The 25,164-nt window shown below is 42.6% G+C and overlaps 1 protein-coding gene and 1 long non-coding RNA gene across 2 annotated transcripts; one reads left to right on the plus strand and one right to left on the minus strand.

Annotated features, from left to right (window-relative positions):
- Positions 1 to 2,641: 2,641 nt before the first annotated feature.
- Positions 2,642 to 25,114, minus strand: LOC144683750 (uncharacterized). Its single transcript, XR_013577329.1, has 2 exons — positions 24,985 to 25,114; positions 2,642 to 3,700 (listed from the first exon to the last, which is right to left on the minus strand). It is a non-coding gene; the product is annotated as an uncharacterized LOC144683750 (long non-coding RNA).
- On the plus strand, positions 9,341 to 10,179 carry gpr119 (G protein-coupled receptor 119). The gene has a single exon (XM_078547103.1). It carries the CDS (start codon positions 9,341 to 9,343, stop codon positions 10,166 to 10,168), a length of 828 nt encoding a protein of 275 aa, XP_078403229.1. The 3' UTR covers positions 10,169 to 10,179.
- Positions 25,115 to 25,164: the final 50 nt, after the last annotated feature.

A 25,164-nucleotide genomic window follows, 5' to 3' on the forward strand; every position in this document is an offset into this window, starting at 1 on the left:
TAGAAAGTTATGGTGAAGCTTGACTCAAATACCATGGTTTTTGGAAGCCCAAGTACAGCCTTTAAACAAGTCTGTTGGCATGTAAGTCACTTATAAATCTTTCCCAAATCATGATTGCTACAAAGGTTCTGGGAGCTTGTTTCCCTAGTGACAAATAGTTGAACATGCTCCAAACCAAGCTATTTAGAAATGGAATTTCTTGCTGACAAAAAATGTAGCCATCTTGTCATCTATGCAAAATTGAGTAGACGGTGTCAGTATTAGGTTGTAAAATTACTCCAGTTTACTCACCGAGCACCACCTAGGCCATGGCTGAAACGGTTAGGCTGGAAGCAGAAAAGAGAAGCAATGGAACAGAGGCCGCCGAGGAAAGCTGACAACAGCCGTTGCATCAGGGACATCCTTGTGCACGACAACAGCAGCACCAAATGTTTAATCCTTGAACTGTTTACCTTTAAAGGATGCTTCCCACAACAGTCTCTTAGCTGTGCTTAGACGGTAGTCAACAGCAATGATGTGTTGCAAGTAATTGTGTCTAACTTCTATGTTGTTACAATTGTGTTTTGTGAATTGTCATAAAAGAGATTATCCAGAACAATGTCAAAGCAGCAGAAAATTCTAGATGCTTAGTGAACATTTTTTTTCCTATTGTGTGTCATAGCACTGGTATCAGAGCCACTGACACTCGTTCACCATTTAGAGAGGCGCATATATTCATGTACCAATAGAAGCCTAGAAATTTCCATGTAAAAAACATTCTGTGTTTATCAATGACACAGCTGCATTACAAGAACAAGACCTTGAGCAGAAGTGGGCTGTACTGCCCCTCCATCATTAAAGAAGTCTATGGCTGAACTTCTTCATCAACTCCACTTTCCCACCCTATCCCCATAGTCCTTGAATCATTTAGTGCCCAAGAATTTATCAGTCTCAGTTTTGAATGTGCTCAACAATTGAGCATCAAAAGCCCTCGGGTGTGGGTGGTTAGAGAATTGCCAAGATTGCAACCTTTTGAGTGAAGAAATTTCTTCTCATCTCAGTCCTAAATGGCTGGCCCCATATCCTGAGTCCGTGACCCCTAGTTCTAGACTCTACAATCAGAAGAAACAACCTCCAAGCATCAAACCCTCTCAGAATTTTATACATTTCAATGAAATCACTCTCATTCTTCTAAACTCCAGAGAATATAATCCCATTCTTTCAATCTCTCTTCAGAGGTTAGCTCGCTCATCCCAGGATCAATCTAACGAACCTTTGCTGCACACTGTCTATGGTAAGTATATCCTTCATAGGTAAGAAGACTAAAATTGCATACAGTTATAAATATTGCATCTTGATCTCAAGATAATGAATTAATATTCTTAGGCTGTCTGTCATTCAAATATTCCTGTTCTTTCACATGTTTCAGCAGTTGGATGCAGATCATTGATGAAGAGGTGATCTATTGGCTCAATACCTTAATACAACTTTCACTTCAATCTGCAACTCCTGAAAATTAATTACAGAACCATCCAAACTATCAAGTGCAAGAGAAGCTGTGTGCTAGCAAAAAGCCTGCTAGAGAGAAAGATGGGCAACTATATATGTAATTAAAGTTGCAGTCTCTCCTTTTCTGTTAGGTTGCATATGATCTCAGTAAAATGCAGTGTTACAACAGTTTCCTCAGCCATTTCAAATAAGGCTTTTCACCAGAATGGGCAACAATCCAGATACTTTGCAGTATCATTAGCATACAGTACATTCCCTGCTGAAGCTGAAGCTTCTATGTACCATCACGTAAAGCAGGACTGTTATCGGACAAATCCTACCAATGTGGCTTTTACTTGTAAGCATGTACCTCAATCCCAGAAACCAACTTGATTAAAGTTTCCTTTCAAATGGGCAGCTAGAGATGACAGATACATTTATACATTTTTCTTCTCTTCCTGATCTACATTTTTTCTGTTTATCTCATCTCCTTCTCTCTCTTTCTTCTCCTACATTTTTCTTTCCATCTTCACAGGTTATCACTTGTGGGATTCCTTTTACATTTTTTTCTTTCTCTTGTTGAACAGGGATAAAAAGGCACCTGGAATTTCCTCTGAGGTCCTCCGGCAGGAGATTAACAGAACACCTGGAAAAAATAGCATGCATTTTCACAAGAGTGAAAGCAAAGGTTGTTTACCCTCTTCCTGCAGAGCCTCTGCCATAATTTCACCAGAGCAGCAAAAGAGCCCCACAGAATGTTAATGCCAATCTCTCCCTGTTAAATAGAGAACAGACAACCTCTTCCTGACAAATAGTGGCACTTCACCACCAGCTTTCCTTCCCTACCTTCCAAAAGCACCATGCCATCCCATGGGTTTGTGTTCCATACAACTTAAATAAATGTCTTTCTTTGTAAGGCAATGCTTTATGCATAGACCATATCTTGACTAATCCTGTTAAACAGTTTAATCCTGGTTTAACATGGTCTCATATCTGCACAAATGTTTTTTTTGTTTGTGTTATTGCATTGCAAAATTAGACGACGATTTCACAACTTAGGAAATTCAGATGACAGACTGTTTACCTGAGAGATTAACTATCCAGCCGGGTGTTCATGTAAATGGAGCCAATGCCATTTTTACAACAGAGTACTTAGATATTACAGAAGCAACACTTTACACATCAGAACATTTTATTGCTGTAATATTTTGTGGCAGATAACATTTTATAAGCTTAAGCAACTATAGCAAACAAACATGTGTACCATTTCTGATTCAGCTCAGCTCTTGCCTTACATCTGGACAGGGCTGATCTGAACCATTTCAAGCTGTTGTGTTGGAAAATGCTTTTAAAGTGCAGCCTGCAGCAGTATATTTTGCATAAGAATGGAATCAATAGCTATTTGATAAAGGTTTGGTTTGAGAGATTACAGTTAACTAGATGGATCTAATTTTCACCATAATATTTCGATAAAAATATCAATTGAAACCCAATATCCTGCTTCAGGATTGCAATAGCATTTTACCAAATTAAAACAGTTACATTACAGTTTTTTAAAGCTACAGATTACTCTTGACTATATTGGTGGAGAGGCTCCAGGCAAAGGATATTTCTCCATTGTGTTGCAATGGTGAATTAACCTGTCATGGTTCAAATGGCAAGGCAGAGTATGAAACAGGTTTTTACCAATTTCAAACTGTTTCTGATACAGGGATGCTTTAGTTGGGAAAGGATTTACATGATCATATTATTGAATAATTTGATAGCCACCATCTGTGGAGTTTTAAGACCAATGAGCCTGTGGGATGATGGTGTGAATGAAAGTGTGAATCTTCCACCAGTTCTTTGAAACAGGTTTATGCCTCCCTTAAAATAGCAGAAGGAAGGTTCTGTTCACTCCTTACTATCCTCAACATACATTTCTAGTCTTTAGTTTATTTAAAGAATCCAGCAAAATAAAAAATGCTCAATAGTACGTTAAGAACATAATCTGTGGGATGAGGAGGGTTATTCATACTCCAAAACTTGCTCCTTCTAGCATCCCTGAATTGTAGGGCCTCATGGTGATAGTCAGAGACTGTGTTCAGAGAAGCCCATGGCTTCAAAATATCCTGTTCTATCAGCTCTGGGGGGCCATGATTTCCAATGCTTGTTGTTCCAGTTCTGAGAATTCATAATATTGACTAGTCCTCCCAGTCTTACACCTCTTTCTTGTGTTATGAATTGTCTTGTTCTGCAAAGGGACAGAGGGCGAGAGTTAGTGGCTCCTGAAAAGCAGACTGCAGGTGTTGCAGGGATTCTTCTACTGTGAAGGTGTCGAGAGTGAGAGAAGGCAATTGGAGTCAGGATGTGAAGGTGTTGAGAGTGAGAGAAGGCGATTGGAGTCAGGATGTGGAGGTGTTGAATGGAAGGTAGTTGTGTGGAAGATGAAGTGTGGAAGGAGCTAGGAGAGAAATTGACCATGGAGGCAGAGTCACATCTGACTAGCCCACACTCCTTCAACACAGATACTAGCACATTGGAGGGATGTAGCAGGTGTGTAGAGTCAGGGGCCCTGCAGAAATGCAAAGGCCACAGTTTGAAGTAATTCCCCAACCGGTCCGTACATGACAAGGTCGGCCACCATGCTCCTCAATGCCATAAAGCCTCCACTTCCACCACTTTGTTGGCGCATTTGAGAGACCAGGCACAGTATTGTCTTGATCACTAACGGTAAATTTAATATCCCTTTGTACATATCACAATTAAACACTTTGTAACATATAGTCTAAAATGTCTTGGTCTGCTTTTGTACACTAATATCCTCAATGAGAATGTTAAAAGAATGAAGGAAGTCCTTACCAGTGTCACTGAAGACTACATGCTGAAGTCTATCTCTCAACTGACACCATCAGGAGCATAGCGGGCAGTGGAAGACTGTTTCCTTCTCCAGACTTTCAGATAAGGTCAGTAATACACCAAGGTTTGTGGATTGAGATGCTCCTTGCAGCATTTCTTGTCCATCAATGATTGACTTTAAGGGAGGATCAATGATCAGAGTCAAAGATCAGATCCAGTTTATCAGGTGCAGCTCAAGCATGAGTGCCTGTTGAAGGCAGTTATCCGCATGTGAATGTTACACAGTCACTTAAATGGATTTTCCGCATGTCAAGATGCCATGTATGCTCCAGGGAAGCAGGCTTGTATGGTCTCCCCACTACATTGGAAACCTTTGTCTTCTAGGCGGTAGAGGCTATGGTTTCAAAGGGATTCGAGGTTTCAAGAAGAATTGCATGTTGCACACTCCTGAAACTTGATGCCGGTGTTGGATGGGTAATGTAGAAGAGTAGAAGGAGTTGTTCTAACAGAGTTGAGGCCTCACCCTGCACAACATGCATTTGCTCCAGTACTGTTAGCATAAACAATCATATCTGTAAATCATGGGCATAAAGTCCTGCTTCCTACTGGCATTCTGAACATAGTAGGCTTGGCTCGAGTAGGTATATGGTGGCATTTTGACCAGCTCATTGACAGCCACTAACATATATATGCAGGGTCCAGGTTGTGAAAAACATCTCAAGGTGTATTTGTGCACTATTATGAGGCCAAGGTTTATAATGGTCATGGTTTTAGCCACGCATATGGCACTGAGATTCGTATGTGCTGTTGGTTTTCTCTCTTGTTGGGGATGGGTGTTGCCATGGAGAAGTGTGGTTTCCATGGTAAAAGTTTATCATGTGGAAGCTGCTCACCAGGGACTGGCTGATGTAAATTGTGATCTTTGGAGTGCCTAGGTGAATCTACTCTGGATTAGCAGGCTTCTGATGATGACACCCCCGTGCAAAGAATCAGCCATGGCTATATGGTCCTCAGCTGGTCTGCCATTGCTGCCCTCTCCCTCCTCCCCTGTCTCAGATCCATTAGCCTGCAGAGGGGTCTCCTCCTCCTGCTCCTCATCTTCCTCCTCCTCAGGTGTTGTGGCTTTGGGCCTGGCTTACACTCCTTCTGGTTGTAGGCTGCTCCGTTGCACCATACTGTGTATCATACAGCATGCCACTATTATTCGAGAGACCCTTGCAGGGGAACATTGCAGAGCTCCTCCAGAATGGTCAAGGCACCTAAAGTCCATTTTCAGAATGCCAATAGCCGGCTCTATTGTACTGCAGGTCACCATATGGCTGTTTGTTATAGTGCTGCACAGGCTCTGTTTGCAGCCGCCGAAAGGAGTCATCAGCCACCTCCTTAAGGGGGTATCTCTTGTCCCCCAGAAGCCAACCACGGACCTGTTTCAGTGTTTGAAAAAGCTGAGGCAGTTGCGAATTCCTCAGGATGAAAGAGCTGTAGCAGCTTCCAGAATCCCGTGCACAGATGTGCAGGAAAGCCTTGGTCACAAACCACCTGCATATTCAGATAATGGAAGGAATTTCTGTTCACAAAGGTATCAGGTTGATGAGTTGGTGCCCTAATGGTGACGTGGGTGCAGTTGATAACTCCCCTGCACCTGAGGGAAGCCTGTTAATGGTGCAAATCCCATGGGCCTCCACATCTGCGATGCCACATGCCTCTAACTCCTGGCCTGGTCCCCTCTCTATGGCATCACACTGTTCACTTTCACATTCCTCTAACTCCCCACCCTCATTTTAAAACTGCTTTGCCATGATGCCCACTCTTCCCTGGCACATTCTCCTTCCTGCCACCTAGGTACCCAAGTCACGAGGGGTAAAAATATCTGCCCTTCCAAGGCCACAGTCCCCGCCTTCCAACTCTCTTGAGTGTCAGCCACACACCTGTGGTTGAATTTGTTGAAGTTCTGTGACACTTGGTTAAAATTTTTAAAGTGATCCAAGAGATTACCTGAGCTCTCCAGAAAGGTGCCTGACCTTTCCAAAGAACTCCAGTAAGTTTAGGCCTTCTCCTCAAATGTGTAAAGCCCATGAGTCATGTTTCAGAAACTTGGGTGACGAAAATCGCTTCTAAGTGAAGACAGCTGTGCTTTTAAATGTGCAGCTCCTTCTGTAAGCCATGGATGTGCAATGTATGGCCTACCCCCGTCCTCACCTCCCTCACTCCCCGGAAAAATGGTGGGGCTGGGTTCGGGGTCAGGACTTCCAGATTCAGAGCTCCGGCGCCATTTTGGTTAAGGCCCGGATCCCTTCAGTCCCCACGAAATTCAAGCCTTGGTGTCACATTTGATCCTGAGATGAGCTTTTGACATCATACTCGTGCCATTGTTAAGACTATCTACTTCCACTTCCATAACATTGCCTGACTTCACCCCCGTATCAGCTCATCTGCTGCTGAAATCATCATTTCTGTCTTCTTTACCTCTAGGTTCACCTGGCTGATGTCCCACATTCTATTCTCTGTAAACATGAGGACATCCAAAATGCTGTTGCCAATGTCTTAACTCCCAGCAAGTCCTGTTCCCCTATCCCCCCTCTCTAACCTACATTGGCTCCCAGTCAAGAAATGTCTCGATTTTAAAATTCACATCCTTGGTTTCAAATCTCTCCATGGCCTTGCTCCTCCCTCTCTCTGTAATCTCCTCCAGCCCCACAACCCTCTGAGATGTCTGCGCTCCTCTCTTTCTGGCCTCTTGTGCATCCCCAATTTTAATTACTCCACCATTGATCGTCGAGCCTTCATTTGCCAAGGCCTCAAACTCTGAAATACCCTTCCTACACCTCTGCACCCCTCAAATGCTTGACCAGCTTCCCCTTAAATGCATCTATTCACTTCAACCACTCCCTGTAGTAGTGAGTTCCATATTTTTATTGCTCTCTGGGTAAAGAAGTTTCTTCTGAATTCCCTGTTGGATTTCTTGGTGACTATGTTGTATTGATGGCCTCTAGTGATGCTCTTGCAAGAAGGGATATTTTCTTTTTATTCTATCAACATTTTTCTTATTTTTAAATATCTTTATCAGGCCACTCCTCAGCCTTCTTTTTTCAAGAGAAAAGAAGCCCAGCCTATGAATCCTTTCTTGATATGTATTTCCGCACATTTCCGGTATTATCCTTGTAAATCATCCCTGCACCTTCTCCTGCAACCAGGAGTGCACACAGAACTCTAAGTACTTGGTCTAACCAAGGTTCAATACAGGTTTAGCATAGCTTCCCGACTCCTCAATTCTATCCCTCTACAAATAAAAGCCTAGCTCTTTGGTTTTTTATATGACTTTGCTGACCTGTGGTGCAATTTTTACTGATTGGTGTATTTGTACTCTAAGGTCCCTTTGTTCCTCTACCCCACCTAGGCTTGCACCTTCCCAAGTAATAGGTGACTGCCTCGTTCTATTCTTCCTACCAAAATGTACTACCTCACATTTATCTGTGTTGACTTCATTTACCAATTATTGTCCCTGTTGTTGTTGTCGTAAAGCTTTTGGCTAGTTTTTTCTTGTTTTTAGTTTGGTGTGTACATAAAGAGAATGAGATGTAAGTAGGAGAGTGGAAATAGCCCAGGTGGCTCATGTGGCGCAGACTGCTTAAGCCAAATAGCCTTCATCTGCCGTTTAACATTCCATTATTGTACTCTGGTCATGGCCCTCTGAACTTTGTTTTCTTTCTTCTGAGCTTTAAAATCATTGCACCATCTATTTTGTGTGTGTGCGTGCATGTGTGTACGTGTGCAAATTTGGGGTGGGGGGGATGGTTTGGGCGGTGGTGTTGATGGTGGTGTTGGATTAGAAGGATATAAAGGGGTCTAGACAAAAAGACTGGAAAGTATGAGTTATAAGAAAACCACAGCTAAAGTTGCAATACACTCGAAAAGCAAATGGGCTACCACTGCTTTTATGGTTCTACTTTCATATCCTCTACCAGTGTTTCAAACCTTTGGAACTCATTTCCTCCCAATCTTTCCTTCCTCCGACAACATACAGCCTCTTAAAACTTATACCCGGTGTCACTTACTCATTACTTCCTGACTTATCTGATCTTCCCTATTTTTTTCAACATTGGTGTCAATAAATATGGACTTGATCTTTCACCCAGATTTCTCAATACATGAACATTGTCCTTCATTTCTGTTAGTGGCAATTATCTAAAACAATAAAGATAACTTTAAATAAACTCACTCATTACTAATAGCTGTACATGAGATTATTTTTACTGCCCTAGAAGGTTGGAAGAATGCAAATGTTTGCAACAGTGCCCAGAGGGTGCCAGTTACAAGAAGCATTTGCTTTAAGTGGGCAATGAAAGAGTTATAACCAGAAGTTCTTAGTGTTCGCTATCTAGTAAGCTGAGCAATAAAATGGAAAAGATAAAATTGAAAATCCCTCAATATTATGTTACATATGCAATAGTGAGCGTGGCACAATAAATGAAGGGGCTCTTCTTATCAAAAACACTGCTTTGTTGGTTAGCAACCTATGGATACAGTCATGTTGTTGTATATCAACAAGACTTTGTTCTTCATTATGATACTAGCATTGCTATAAATGAATCAGGAAAAAAATGCTGATCAATTACTTTAAAAGTTACCTTTCAGTGCACCTCAGTTTGATTGCAATGTCATTCGTGCAACAGGCTTGTTCTCATAAATCCTGAATCATTAGTTGCTTCAGTTAGCTTCCTGGTTCTCTTTGCATTGACAGTGCCAGATGTGGTAGACAGCGCTCCAGTTTATTTTCCAGATCCTGTTTCTGAGCTTTTGAACCATGGATGTTAATCAGTTTGGCAGCATTGTGACTGTGCTTTCAGTGCTAATCATCGCTTCCAATGCTGTAGTGATCGTGGCACTGGTCCTGATGATTCTGAAGAACAGATCTGCTAGCTTGTGTTTCATCTTGAACTTGGCAGTTGCAGACATGCTAGTGGGATTTACCTGCTTTGGAACAGCTGTAATATTGCTCAGCAGACAGAGTTTCACTACGAGTAGGGAACTGTGCATGTTACGGATTTCACTTACAATCTCACCTTCTGCTGCTTCTATATTAACAATGGTCTCTGTTGCTTTCGATCGTTTTCTAGCCATAAAACTACCTTTACAGTACTGCCGACTGATGATAGATAAAATGGTGGTTTTGATCATGGCAGGTCTCTGGATTGTAGCACTTCTAATTGGGTTCCTTCCAGTGATCATTCAGCAGCTACAGCCTGATGAATATAATGGTACCTGTACCTTGTTCTCAATCATCAGTCCCAAGTATGTTATAATATTATTTTGTGCTTGTTTTTTTCCTGCCTCATTAATCTTCATCTACTTCTATAGCGTAATCCTGAAAATAGCGTATTCACACACGCGACAGATCCTTGAAAATGAGCGATTTGGCTCTTCTTCCAGGCCTTCTCCACCGCCACGCTGTCATATCCGGGATGTCAAAGCAGTGAAGGTTATTGGGATACTCGTTGGATGTTTTATGGTTGCATGGACCCCCTTCTTCATTGCAAGTACAGTGCAAGTATGTTGCGCCAAATGCCAATTATATAAAATCATTGAAGACTACCTCTGGCTTCTTGGTCTTTGCAACTCTTTGATGAATCCACTGAATTATTCCTATTGGCAAAAAGATGTGAGAATGCAGGTTTTTCAGATGTGCTGTTGTGCAAAAATCAGGATTTCGCCCATGCTCAGCTTTATCCGTTGTCAGAGGAAAGCAAGTGACATCCAGAATCCTGGTCCAGCACAATGGAATGAAGATGAAATATCCGGGTCCTGTCCAGCAACTGGTACTGTCAGTTATCATATGACAATGAATACACTGAAAGGTATGTGAGTGCACTCTTCACATTCAAAGGACAAGATATGGATTGCATTGTACTGTGAAAGTGGAGATCAAGCAAAGCGTCCACAGGGAGAAAACTAAATGGATTTCAAGGCAACGAGGTTAACAACTTGCAGTTATGTAACAACTTTAAATAAATGGGCTCTTCAGCTAGGCATGTGGAAAATGGATTCTGATAGGGATTAGGAAGGGTGATCAAAAGCTTGGTCAAAGAGATGGGTTTCGAAAAGATTTCTAAATGAAAGGAGAAAGGTGCACGGAAAGGTGGAGCGCTCTCAAGGGGACATAGCCTCAGCCACCAAGGGTGGGGCAAATGAGTGGGGACACGCAAAAGACCAGAGTCAAAGCAGTGGAATATTTGTGGAGTATATATGCAGGAGATTTCAGAGATAGGATGGGGTGAGGCCATAGAGGGATTTAAAAATGAAGATGATGATTCTTAATGTCATCTATTGGAACAGGTTGACCAATTCAGTGAGGAATAAGTTGATGGACAAGAGGGACTTAATGTGGCACAACTGTATTTCATTATTTAATTATCGTATACCATCCTAGCTACCTTATTTTTGCTCAATATTTTGATACGCACCCAGAAGAGGCACTAAATTCCAGTACCAAGAACATTTTATCATTACAGGGTATAAGAGACAACTACAATTCTGAAGGGGCCCAAAAGGCAACCTAGGTCCTGAGAGGACCCAAGGGACAGCCTAACCCTCAGCCAACACTGACAAGTGGAATTTCCAGCACCAGTTGCTGAATTAGTGATCGGGAACCCTTACTAATTTGTTCCCTCTTCCAAGGACACTGAAGGTAATTGTATGGCTCCAACTATGGACGCGGTTGAGGTCAGTTCATTAGAGCTGGGGGTTAAATCTTGCACTTTCTTTGCCAATATGGATCAGTGTCAACTTGATAATGCACTTTCCCACTAGCACAGATCATCGGGGAGCTGTTTCCTTTACATTCCAATTTAATCAAATTTACACCAATGGCAACAAGGACCCTATGGCTCTGAAACTGTGCAAACTGTGACTTTGAAAAGTACAATCCCAATCACTTAAACCACACACCTTCACACCAAGCAATCACCTAAATAGAACAAATAGCGCAAGCCATTTTCCATTACCATTATAGTCAATTACAAAGTTGTCGCTTAAAGGCATGTTAAACATGCAGGCTATTTTGGGCATGCACAGTGCATAGTTTGCATCTTGTTAAGGTGCAATTACCTATTACACCTCTCAGCTATGGAGACACACAGCAAATTCAGCTGAAAAGAAACTGGGCCAGGTTGATTGACCTCTGCGGTCAGCATCAGTAAGGATGCACAAGTGTGCAGCTCATGGTTTTTTGCCATATCTGTTAGCGGAATCGTGTAGACAATAACTATCAGGTACATAAAACCTGAGAAAAGTATGAGTAGATTAGAATCACAGGGCACTGATTTCCAGCAGCAACTCACATGTGCCTGATTAGTGCAGGATACTTGAGGTGTAGTCAGGGATGGGGGAGAATAGGGGCTTTAAATGGCGAACTTTGAATTATAGACCATCCAATGCATATAGCAAGCATATTATTTTAGCACCAGCCTGTCTAATATAGACAGTGTGGTTGAAACAAAATAAGGAAATAATGGGAAGTGAAAGAAAGGAAAATTTAATATATCAGCATGAGTAGAAGCTCTGTAGCAGCCTTCAGTCTCGTAAGACAATGATTTGCCCCCTGATGGTCAACTTTGTGTTAAACATCACATGGTGTGACTCAGGAGTCCCACTCTGGCATGGCAATCCCTGCCACATTTGCTGCAGAGGAAGAGTGAGCTGAGAAGGTACACTATTCATTGGCCTCTATTTTCTCTGGGCTTTCTTCTTGGTCAGCTGAACTTTTCATTTCTGCTTGCCCCTTCCAACGTATTCAGTCTCCAGAGGTCACAGGTGTCAGAGACTGTCTCTTAGTTGTCAGTATCAATACCCACCATCTTTATATCTCGCTTGCAGCAGTCTTTGTAGCAGAGGTATGGTTTCCCAGGAGGTTGTGATCTAGTGGCCAATTCACTGTACAGGAGGTCTTTGGTATACAGCCATCATCCACTGAATGTGGACAAAACAGCGAAGCTGTCTTTGGTTTAGCAATGAGCATATGCTGGTGGAATTAGCATGCTCCAGGGCCTCCAAGTTGGTCACCAAGCTGCCAAGCGATGCTGAGGATACACCTGAGACAGCAAAGATGGAAACTTTTCAGCCTTATCTCCTGCTTAGCATATGCTGTCCACATCTTAACATTGTAGACGAGTGTGCTGAGGACGCAGGCTTGGCGGACTCAGTTTGGTGTACTCAGTCAGAATGCTGTTGTTCCACACTCTCTTCCTCAGAGAACATAACACCTGCAGCTTTTTGAGATACATGTGTTGATTTCAGCATCAAGATACAGATTGCTGCTGATTGTGGAGCCTAGATATTGAAGCCAACAACCTCCAGTGTCATATTGTCAATGCTGTCAGGTCAGCACCTTAGGCATAGGTATTAAATGCTGGCCTAGCCAGCAATGCCCACATGCCATGAATGAATAAGGAAAAACTTGTCAGGGGCTGCCCAACTTGAAGTGGGCAATGGCTGACCAGTGGGACACGGTGGCCCCTCCCACCATTGGAGACAGCTCGTGGCACCTGTTCTCTAAGGCATTGGCTTTGGGCTTATTGCTTGTAAGTGCTGTCACCTATGCTGTCTCTGAGTCAAAAGGAATGCAAAGCACTACGTTTGGCCCTGGCCTGGTTGCAGGAGTTGCTAGAGAGGTGATATATTCGGACATCAGTCCGCCTTTGGGCTCCATTCCAGGTTTTTTGCTGGGGTTTACTCCCTTAGCCTTTAACTCTCCCAAGCTATCCACAAGGCAGTGGAGCTATTCGCCCATAGCTGGAAGTTTGGTTCATGAGTTCCAGGTTGTAGCCACATGCTATTGGGCCTGGACACTGCATGTCTAGGGCCCAAACCCCCTCCGAGTTCCTCTGAAGCTTTAGCCTGAGGCCACAAGGGACCCAGTTTCATGTGGTCACCACAAGGAGGCACAGCTGATATAGAGGCTGTGTACCAACAGGGAGAGACTTACACATTTGGCTCTGTTTTTCACATTGCTGCTAGCCAATGAAAATGAGAAGCAAACTAGCATACAAAAGTGGAATGCATGCTAACTCTCTTCATCCACACATTAGACGCATCAATCACTTCGACACACACAAGTAGAAGCTAATAATATCAAAATAAATATAACAGCGTTCAAGAAAGCTGGTTTTAAAGGGTCAAGCCAGGGATAATAAATTGGAAAAATATACTAGAATGAAAAAACAGTTAAGAAATGGAAAGCTCTTAATGAAATATGGAGCAATTTCAATAACACACACCATAAATTGTGTTTAAAAAGAAACAGATTTTTACAATGAAAACCACTTAAGATTTTGTTATTTCAAATGTCTGGATGATGCTGCAGGACAAAACACAGTCCAAGAATGGTGCCCATTGCAGAATGTAGTAAGTAAAATGTAGAGAGAACAGTGTTACTCAATCAGATTCTATGGTGTGATCATGTTTCTATAAAGTGCCTTGGGAATTTTTTCTACATTAAAGGCATTACATAAATGCTAGCGGTTACTATTGTTGCTGTTGGATTCATGAGCTGTCAGACAACAGAAAGTGCTGAGCTATTAGATTATGATCTGTACCACAGCTGAGAATGGTCCTGTTCTCACTGTGCCCTCTTTCCAGACTGAGTTTTCACCTCCTGAGCCCTGGGACACAGAGGTAAATTGAAATTGGTCTAATGCCACCCTTTCTTGTCAGACTGTGAAATTTAATCTGTTTGAAAAACTGCAAGTATGGACACTATGATCAAATCAATTAAATTTCTATACTTAATCTTAGCATGATCATACCCAGGATTTGAATTAAGTTATTTAGTGGAGCAAAGTAGCTAGGACACGTTTTTTTTTAAGCTGGCTGAGTTACTCAGTGGGGATTTAATTGTATCAGGAAGTCCATCAAAGTCTTGTAATGCAGTTTGTTTTGTAATAACAAAGCAAACAAATTTGACATTTGTCTTGCAGTTTGTTTTAAAATTAACTGCAAAGAGGATGAACATTAATTTTGATCTATCTTTAATAATGATCTTCAGAAAAATGAATTGGTTTGTCATTAACTGTCTTGTGTTTAATCTTCCACAGCTGTAAATATTAATCATATTGCCTCCAAATTTATTGATAACTCAATGTCAACAGTACCAGACTGTTAAATTCAGAACTGATATTTCATGTGTGCAGTGTTGTAGCCTAACTTTCATTGCTATAGTCAGCACTGCAGTTTGGGGTATACAGCTCTATTTATACTAATCTAAATTACACATTTTTATCTATGAGTAGCCAAGTCACCTGGCTGAGTTCACTTTGTAGAAATTGCAATTAAAAATCTGTACGTTACTCAAATATCTTAAAGAAAAAGCTATATATTTTCTGCATGACACCTGAAATTATTATCCTTTAACTTTAGGTACATGAAAAGGGATTGATTTGGTTCAGCAGCCTTGAGAAGGTCAACCAGGCATTCAGCAGCAGACATCGGGGATGTAAGGAAAGTAATGTATCATATGGATTCTGCATCTCCTTCAGAATAACATTGGAAAGTATGTAGTGGATCATAAGGATTCATCTCTAACTCCAGGTCTCCAATACCAAAAACTCTCACATGGCAGCATATATTCACAAGGTTCTACATCGGAATGATCTTTTCATTACATAAGTCAACCCAAAGAATACAGAAATAAAGATACTGGGCATGTATTTAAAAACGATCATGCAGCTACTGATCCATGAATTTTTTTATTCTCAGTATCTTTGGAAGTATTTGTGTAGGTCAAATGGTTAACATCCTAGAGTTCAGACTGTCATTTTAAAATATTGTCTATTTCAATCGGATCCCTCGTTTTTCTGTTAGTAACGTTATTACTGTCATTTTGATGGATGGCACATTGGAGAACAATGCACGTTTTTTTTTTAAATTGGTGAAAGATCTCTACACATCACTTTTCCCTTCACGTGTGAATGAACTCATTCCTATTGTTTTGTGCACTGTTTTGGGTCTCAGAGAAATGTATAAGACGTCCTGTTCCTAGCATGTCACCAGTGTTGTCTTCTTTTCAGTTTGTCTAGGGAAAAATCTGCCAATGTAGGCCTGATTACATGTATTGCTATTGCTGAGATTGTCATCTGCACCATGGTATGTGGTCCGGGGTGTATTGAATGATAGTCTGTTTATATACCTCAATAATTTGCATCTATTTTTATTCAATTTGTGTCCAATGCAACTTAAACTGAACAAAAAGAGGTGACCAGGCCTGGTTCAAAGCAACCATGAGGCTGTAAACATGCCTTACCCATGTTTAACTCGATTCACCGACTGAAGGAGTTTTTTTCAGTTGCATGACAACAGGGTGCAAGATTTCCCAAGTTCTTAAACTTGCAATTCTTTTTCACAGCAAATACAACTTCAATTAACAAGATGCATTTAAATTGTTTTGTGTATTTTGAGTTTCATTAATATTTTTACTTCAAGGCCTCAGCCTGTCACTAAAGTTCTTGCTTCAACTTATAAATTTTCCCCAGAACAGTTGAAAGGAGTTACCAACTACACCTATGCAGTCTGGGTACATGGGAACAAAATCCATATGCCCCAATTTTTGGTCTCAGGGGCCACAATTCATGGCATGCCCCCATCCGTTCAGATTGAGGTGTGTAAAACACAAATATCCTCCTCACCTGAATGATTTTGGCATTATTTCCTACACCTCCAGTGCTACTCTCTTCTTCTTAATGATGGTAAATTCTGCACATAACAGGAAGCCCAGGTAGAGTTGTTGCAGATTCATGGTACAGATCATCTAGGTAAGCTAGCCTTGAACGCAGGTTGCCTCGTAAAGGAAGGCTGAACAAAATGATTGCTACAATTGAAACTATTGAAAACTGAACACCAGATCAGCCAAAGGGATCCAGACTGTCGGATACAGTGCTGCAGCCTTAATGGTGCAGGTGGGCAGGACGAAAGACAAAGTGGTCCCACAGGGGGCCAGGAGACCCTCAAGGGCCACCCTCTGAAGGGAGTCAGAGGGTGTGTCCAGGAAGGCCAATTCCTGTAGATCGGACTTGAGGACCTGGCAGCATTACCATATAGGGCAGAATTTTTTGATCGGCATGCTGACGTGCGCCCAACCCACTCGAGCATGAAATAGCGTGTGATGCCATCGAGCAAGCGACCCAACATCATCGCGCACTCATGCAATATTTTGGTTGGTGGGCGCGCGCAAGAGTCAGAAACGCACCCGCCGACAAGTAAGAAGCTTATTAAGGCTATTAAAGTTGTAATTAACGGAGACTTTTTGTTGCCCATCCTAATCAGAGGTTGGAGAGTGGGCAAAGAGGCCAGGCAGCCCTTGCAATTTTCAAGAAACCTCATCTACGGGCAGGATGAGGTTTTCATTATCAAATATATTTTTTAAAATGTATGGACAGAATTTTCATCTTGTATATGTTCAGGTGACTGATTCTGATGCGTGGGCATTTTTTCCCGGATTTTAAAATCTGTTTTTATTGCATTTAAATTCTTCAGCTCCCTGAGGCAGCTCTCTGCTTTCAGGGAGCTTTCATTTCATGCTCCCCTGTGCCCGTGCTGACTTCAGCACTTGCCCTCCTCCCACCCCTACCCAGGCAGCGCTGAGCCTTTCAGCGTGTGTTTCATGTTGGCTGTCCGTTAATTGGCCCTCCAGAGTGAAATCGCGGTCCGGCCCCAATCGCGGACGGCGGTTGGCTTCCCGCCCACTCCCGCCCACCCCCACCGAGCCCCCTGCTGAGGGAAAAATCCTCCCCTTTAAGTTTAAGTTTCTTGTTTTGGATTCAAATATGTCACTCTCAAACCCAATTTGGAAATCAATTTTATTATGAGTCATTTTCTCCCAGGAGATCTTTTACTAAGAAATTACTAATTAACCCTGCCTTATTATGCAATACTAGATATCTTTTGATTATCTGCTCATCTCCACAATCACCACACCCTCAATGTCTCTCTCTCCCCTCCCCCCCCCCACCCACCTTAAACCAATTTATATTTCTCCCTTCTTCTAACTATGCTTCAGTTCTGCTGAAGGGCCATGAAGGCTCGAAACGTTAACTGATTTCTTCTCCGCCGATGCTGCCAGACCTGCTGAGTTTTTCCAGGTAATTCTGTTTTTGTTTTAGCTTTATTCCTGGTTGGTTCCACAATGTACTTTTCTAGGAAACTGTCATGAAAGCATTCTATGAACTTATCTTCCAGACTATCTTTGCCAGTTTGATTTGTCCAGTCTATATGAAGGTTTCAGTCATCATAATTATTACATTTCCTTTGTTACAATCATCAATTATTTCTTGCTGAAAATTCTATCCAATGGTATGACGACTATTAGGAGACATATAAACTACCACACCAGCATTTCCTGGCCCTTGATATTCCTAGCCTCCACCCAAACTGATTCCACTTCCTGATCTTCCAAACCAAGACCCTGACATCAGCCTTTATTATCAGGGCTACTCCTCCTCCTGTTCTATTCTATCTCTCTAGAAACCTGGAATATATTTTTTCCCAACCTTGCACAGCTTGCAACCATGTCTCTGTAATGGCGATTAGAGCAAACCCATTTATCTCTATTTGTGCCATTACATCATCTATCTTGTTATCAATGTTGCGTGCATTCAGATTAAGAGTATGTTTTTACCATTATTATTTCCCTGGACCTTATTCGATGATGCACCATTACCATTGAACTCTGCCCCTTCCTCTCCTACTCTGCCTGTCTTTATCTAAATCGTTACAATGTTTTGATGCCTTGACTTTTCTCTTCAGATTTCTAAATTTCCCTTTGCCTGGCCCCTCTTTTCATTTAAAGCTCTAACCACAGCATAGTTATATGATTCACTGATTACAGCCAAGTTTAAGTGGAGCCCATCACAACAGAACAAGTCCCTCTTTCCTCAATACTTGTGCCAGTGTCCCATGAATCGAAACTTCTTCCCACACCACTCTTTCGAATCAGACATTTAATTCTCTCATTTGCTTGACCTGATGCTTGACCTGAGGATTCGAGTACAGGAGTAGGGATGTCTTGCTGCAATTATACAGGGCCCTGGTGAGACCACATCTGGAATATTGTGCGCAGTTTTGGTCTCCTTATCTGAGGAAGGATGTTCTTGCTATAGAGGGAGTGCAGTGAAGGTTTACCAGACTGATTCCTGGGATGGCGGGACTGACATGAGGAGAGGTTGAGTTGGTTAGGATTATATTCGCTGGAGTTCAGAAGAATGAGGGGGGATCTCATAGAAACCTATAAAATTCTAACAGGACTACACAGGGTAGATGCAGGAAGGATGTTCCCGATGGTGAGGGAGTCCAGAACCAGGGGTCGCAGACTGAGGATACGGGGTGGACCATTTAGAACTGAGATGAGGAGAAATGTCTTCACCAAGAGAGTGGTGAGCCTGTGGAATTTGCTACCACAGAAAATAGTTGAGGCCAAAACATTGTATGTTTTCAAGAAGGAGTTAGATATAGCTCTTGGGGCGAAAGGGATCAAAGGGTATGGAGAGAAAGTGGGAGCAGGCTTTTGAGTTGGATGATCAGCCATGATCATAATGAATGGCGGAGCAGGCTTGAAGGACTGAATGGTCTACTCCTGCTTCTATTTTCTATGTTTCTATGCCAATTAGCTCGTGCCTCAGGTAATCTAGATAGTGCTATTCTTGAGGTTCTGCTTATTAATTTAGAAACTGGTTCCTCAAACTCCCTCTGCAGAACCTCATTCCTATTTCTATTTATGTCCTTATTGGTTCCTACAAGGATCACGAAAACTGAATCCTCTCCCTCTCACTCCAAGGGCTGATTTTTATGCTGGGGGTGAAGTCCCCACCACCTGGTCGGGAGTGGACTCCCCTCCGTTTGGCCGGCTCGCCCCACAGCATTTTACCGGCCATTGGAAATCGCCCCTGAAACAGTGAAAGCACACTCCCATAACAAGTCCTGTAAACAAAATCCCTTCACTTAGGCAAGGAAGCAGTTATCATAGTTCAGTATCTAAAGTAGAATCAAAATATTGCCGATGCTGGAAATCTGAAATAGAAACAGGAAGTGCTGGAAATGCTCATCAGGTCTGGCAGAATCTGTGGAGAGAGAAACAGAATTAATGTTTCCAGTTGAATATTGCTTCTTCAGAACTGCAGGAAAGTAGAAAAATGATGAGTTATATGCCGCTGAAAGGGGGAGGGGAGGAAGAACAAAAGAGAAGATCTGGAATAGGGTAGAGGACGGTCAAGATTAAATGACAAAGCTGTCATGGAACAAGAGGCAAGGGGAGTGGTAATGGTTGTCGTAAAGAGACAAAGCATTTGTCTAGAGTGAGCGTAAATGCCAGAATAATGAACAGCTCTGTCTGAAAGCAAAAACATGAAAACAAGATACAAACCACTATACAGCAAAAAAATCAAAATTGGGGACAGAGTTCATGGTCTGAAATTGTTGAACTCAATGTTGAGTTCAGAAGGCTGTAAAGGATTTAATTGGTAAATGAAAAGCTACTCCTCAAGCTTGTGCTGAGCTTCACTGGAAAACTGCAGCTGGCCAAGGACAGAAATGTGAGCGTGACAGCAAGGTCATGAATTAAAAATGGAAGTATCCGGAAGCTTGGGACCATGCTTGCGGACTGAGCAGAGGTGTTCTGTAAAGTGGTCATCTAATCTGAGTTTGGTCACCCCAATGTAGAGGAGACCACCATGTGAGCAGCAAATACAGTAGACTAAATTGAAAGAAATACAAGTAAATCACTGCTTCATCTGAAAGGAATGTTTGAGGTTTTGATGGTCAGAACAGAGGGAGTAAAAGGGTTGGTGTTACGCTTCTTGTGATCGCATGGGAATGTGCTGTGGGAAGGGGAGGAGATGTTGAGGGTGACTGAGAAGTGGACCAGGGCGTCCCAGACGGAACGGACCCTTCTGATTGCTGACATGGGAAGGGTAGGGAAGATGTGTTTAGTGGTGGCATCGTGCTGAATGTGGCAGAAATGGCAGAGAATGATCCTCTGAACGTGAAGACTGGTGGGGTGAGAAGTGAGGAAAAGGGGAACCCTACTGCAGTTCTGGGAGGGAGGGGAAGGGGTGAAAGCAAGAGTATAGGAAATGAATCACACAGGTTTGGGGGTCCTGTCAACCATAGTTGGGGGGAATCCTTGGTTTGGGAAAAAGGAAACCACATCAGAAGCATTTCAGTATCTAAAAGTCTTCCACCTTGTTAATTTTACAACACTGCCAATACCCCTGTGCTCTCACCTTGTTGAATTCTGGCAAATTTCAGGCAGTTCGGGAAAACCTTGTGCTGGCTTTTGAAGCCACAAGGCAGGGCTAAATCTTCAATAACTTTGCTAACAGGAGAAGCAGCTGATTGATGAGTAGTTAGTGATTCTTTATTTATTTATTTAAGCAGGAAGTGTAATGGTCTAATAAAGAGAGACATGACAGTGCAGCTCAGACCTGTGGAGTGTGCATGCTTTTCCATGTGGGAACTCCAGGACTCTCCTCATGTCCTGGACAACCACATGGTCAGGAAGTGTCAACAGCTGCAAAAGCTTGAGCTGCGGGTTTGGAGCTAGAGCAGCAGCTGACTTCAGTGCAGCACCTTCGTGAGATTGAGCGTTTCATGGATGGCATATGTATCGATCTGGTCATCCTGCAACTCAAGGGTATGCAAGGCAGAGAGGGTATAAATAACTGCCAGGCAGTTAAGAAAGACTAAGCAGATAGTGCAGAAGTCCCCTGAGTACATCTTGCTATGCAACCAGTATTCCATTCTGACTACTGGTGAGAATGATGGTTCCTCTGGGGTGTCCGTCCCAACTCCAGTCCATGGCACCAGTGCTGGTTCAGCTTTACAGGGGGCAGGAGAGATATTGGAAAAGTAAAAGTGATAGGGATTTGATAGTTAGGGGACAGGCATTTTTCTGGCTGCTGGCGTAAAACCAGGATGGTATGGTGCCTTTCTTGTGCTAGGGTCAAGGGTGTCACTGAGTGGCTGCAAAGCACTCCGGGGAGAGGATGAATAACCAGTGATTATGGTTCATTTCAGTACCAAAGACACAGGTAGAAAGAGGAATGAGGTCCTGCAGGGAGGATTAGGGAGCTAGGAGAGAAATCAGCAAGGACCTCAAAGGTAGTAATCTCCAGATTACTCCTGGTACCACTCATAAGTGAATTGGTTTAGAATTGGAAGATACAGCAGACGAGTGCATTGCTGGAAAGATGGCGCAGGAGGAAGGGCTTAGGTTCCTGGGACACTGGGACTAGTTTATGGGAGATGGAATCTGTACAGGCCTGAGGGGTTGCACCTCAATAGAGCTGGGACCAATATCCTTGCAGTGCAATTTTCTAGTACAACAGGGGAACGTTTAAACTAACTGGGCAGGGGCATGAGAACCAGGAGGTAATACTAGAGAGGAAAACCAAGGTACACAGAGAACTGGGAGAGACAGACAGCAGAAAACAGTAAGGTATTAGATGGGGTCAGAATGAGAGGAAATGTAATAAGGTCTAAATTACTTTTATGTGTGTTTATGTGAATGCTCAGGGGGTGGAAATAAAATTGGTGAGTTGCAGGTGCAGATAGTGTAGGCCTGAGGCCTGCAGACACTAATTTTTGCAATTTTGTATTTTTGAATTTTATTTTTGCTTTGCTCTTGATTTGAAGCCTGTATTGAATATTTGTAAAGTAACTTTGTAGACATTGATTTAAAACTAAGTGTTATTGTGTTTTGATTAAGTCAAATAATTAATCTATAGTAATCAGTAGTAATATTAATATCTGTAGACGTGTATTTCCAAGGCCTTGGCTGGGAGTTATTTGGCCCGCCCACTGCAAAGTCTGAGTAAAGTCTCAAAAGATTGGAATGGACCCAAAACTTGGACTTGCACAGCATCCAACATTCAGGGCTACAGCCGAAGTGGATTAGTCAACTATTCAAGACTACGGGAGGACAAGGACTGTCGACAGAGTGACTGACTAGAGTATCCACCCCCGTGTAAGGTTATTCGGAGACTTGGTGATGCATGAAGCAAGGGGAATTTCACCATTTTGGGGAGCTGTCATGAACAGACCAATTTGGGGTTAACATTTGTAATATAGTATGTATACTATTTATGTAAAGTTGTCTTTCTTCCTTTCTTTTTATGTATATGCGTGTTTTTTTTCTTTTTTAATAAAATTATCCTGCTTTCATTTTCTTTTAATCATTAATAAAAGTTTAATAGTTGTTTAATAAAGATTGTTGCATTCATACATTATTTGGGATTCAGTTATTCATTCCTATTCATCCAGAGTACAGCTCCGAACCTAAGCGAGACTCTGCAAGGGACTCTCACTTCATTACAATAGCCATGTGGAAATATGGGGGAGGAGCTTCTGGTCAGCGAGCGGGGGCGGGGCTCACTCGCCAACACGTAAAATGGCACGGGATGATGTCGGGCGGAACTCCTGACGTTGCCCCAAGTCATTTCCATTTTCAGGTCGGCGGGGGCGCAGCCGAGTCAGCTGTGCACTTGCCGACCTGTCAACAGCCTATTGAGGCCATTAATAAACCAATTTAGGTAATTGACAGGGCTGCCCGTCCAACTTTAGGGTTGGCGGGCAGGCTGGGAGCCCTAGTGGGCTTCAGAAAAAGCATGAAACCTCATCCACGGGCAGGATGAGGTTTCATGAGAGTTTTTAAAATTTAATAAAGGTTTCAGTAAAAGTGATGGACATGTCCCAACTCGTGTCACATAAGGGGACATGTCAGGGAAATTTTTTAAACATTTGTCTTAAAAGTTTTAATTCCGAGGCGATCTCCCTGAAGTGATCTCAGGGAGATCACTGCTCTCTCTCGCGCGCATGCGCGGAAGAGCACACTCTCGGCTGAGAGAATCGTCCCCCCCGCCCGCACAGGGAACGTAAAATGGCGGCGTGCCCCCGATCAGAGGCGCACCTGCCAGCGCCCGCTTCTGCACTTCCCCCCACCAACGGTGGGAAAATTTTTCCCATGATGTTGTGTTGGTAACAGAGACCTGGCTCAATAAAGGGCAAGATTCAGTCCTAAATATTCCTGGATACAAGGCGTTCAGGAAAGAGGCAGAAGGAAAGAAAGGAAGTGGGGTAGCAGTACTGATTAAGGAGAACATTATGGTTTTGTAGAGAGAGGATGTCCTAGAGGGCCAAGGACAGAATCTATTCGGTTAGATCTAAGAAACAATTATGATACCATTAAATTGCTGGGTGAATTCTATAGGACACCAACTAGTGGCAAAGGTATACAGGAACAAATTTGCAAGGAAATTACAGAGAGAGCAAGCATTAAAGAATAGTATAATGAGGGATTCAATTATCCTAATATAGACTGGGATAGCAATAGTGTAAAAGTAAGGGGGGTGGTGGGGGGGGGCAAGAGCTCCTGAACTGTGTTCAGGAGAATTTTCTACTTAAGTATGTTTCAAGTCCAATGGTGAAGGAGGCATTTCTGGACCTGGTTCTGGGGAATGAGATTGGTCAAGTGAATCAAGTGTCAATAGGGTAACATTGAGGGGTCAGTGATCGTAGCATCCTAAGGTTTAGGTTAGCTATGAGAAAGTATAGAGAATGATCCAATAATCAACTGGGGGAGGGCTAATTTCTATGGGGTGAGAATGGATCTGGCTCAGGTAAATTGGAATGAAAGATTGACAGGCTAAACTGTAACTGAATGATGGGCTACCTTTTAAAGAAGGCAATTCAGGTACAGTCAAGGACCATTTCCAAGGGAAATGGGTAGGGCAAACAAACACAGAGCTCCCTATATGATGAAAAGGATAGAGAGTAAGATGAAGCAGAAAAAGTGCACATATGATGGATGCCAGGTTGATAATACAAGTGAGAACCATGCTGAATATAAAGGATTCAGAGAAGTGAAAAAGCAAATATAAGAACCAAAGAGGGAGTATGAGAAGTGATTGGCAACTAACATAAATGGAAATCTAAAACTCTTCTATTGACATATTAATGGTAAAAGGGTGGCAAACGGTTGGAGTGGGATGATTAGGGACTTAAAAGAGGATTAAGGCATGGAGGCAGGAGGTATTGCTGAGACACTAAATGAGTATTTACCAAGGAAGAAGATGCTGCTCAAATCATAGTGAAAAAAGAGATAGTTGAGATATTGGATAGGTTCAAAATTGATAAACAGGGGGCATTAGATAGGCTGTCTGTACTTAAAGTAGGTAAGTCACCATACCGGATCAGATGCTTCCAAAGATACTTGAGGAGGTATGGGTGGAAATTGTGGAGGCACTGGCCATAATCTTCCAATCCTCCTTGGGTACAGGGGTGCTGCCAGAGGACTGGAGAATTGCAGATGTTGCACCATTGTTCAAAAAAGGGTGTAAGGATAAACCCAGCATCGACAGGCCAGTCAGTTTAACCTTGGCGGTGGGAAAACTTTTAGAGACGATAATTCAGATAAAATTAAGTCACTCAGGCAAATGGCAAATATGGATTAATTAAGGAAAGCCAGCATGGATTTGTTAAAGGCACGATTTGCTTCTTTAACACACCTCCGCCCACAAACATGCAATAGAGACCCCCCCCACCCCCACCTCGCATGCAAGTCAAAATTGCCCTCCAACATTTCAGGTTGGTGGCCTTTTGTCAGAATTGATCATTATTAATAATACTCTTATCCACTCCTACCTCTACATTGCATTAATCCGCATTTAGATAAATTGCATTCTAGCTGCATTTGTTTAAAGGCCCATGTTGCGTATTGTTTTAAAAAATTCTAAATCAGAACTGGAAGTGAGGATTGGCTGAGCAGCTTGTGATTGCCGCGGGGCGCCGGTAGGTGGTAGTGTGGGCGGAGCTCCCCGCGCC

The sequence above is a fragment of the Cetorhinus maximus genome, chromosome 8, assembly GCF_964194155.1.
Source record: "Cetorhinus maximus chromosome 8, sCetMax3.hap1.1, whole genome shotgun sequence".
In the NCBI taxonomy this organism is placed as follows: domain Eukaryota; kingdom Metazoa; phylum Chordata; class Chondrichthyes; order Lamniformes; family Cetorhinidae; genus Cetorhinus; species Cetorhinus maximus.

Excerpts from the sequence above, each read along its gene's own strand:
- gpr119 (XM_078547103.1), top strand. The coding sequence starts at position 9,341 with ATGTTACGGATTTCACTTACAATCTCACCTTCTGCTGCTTCTATATTA.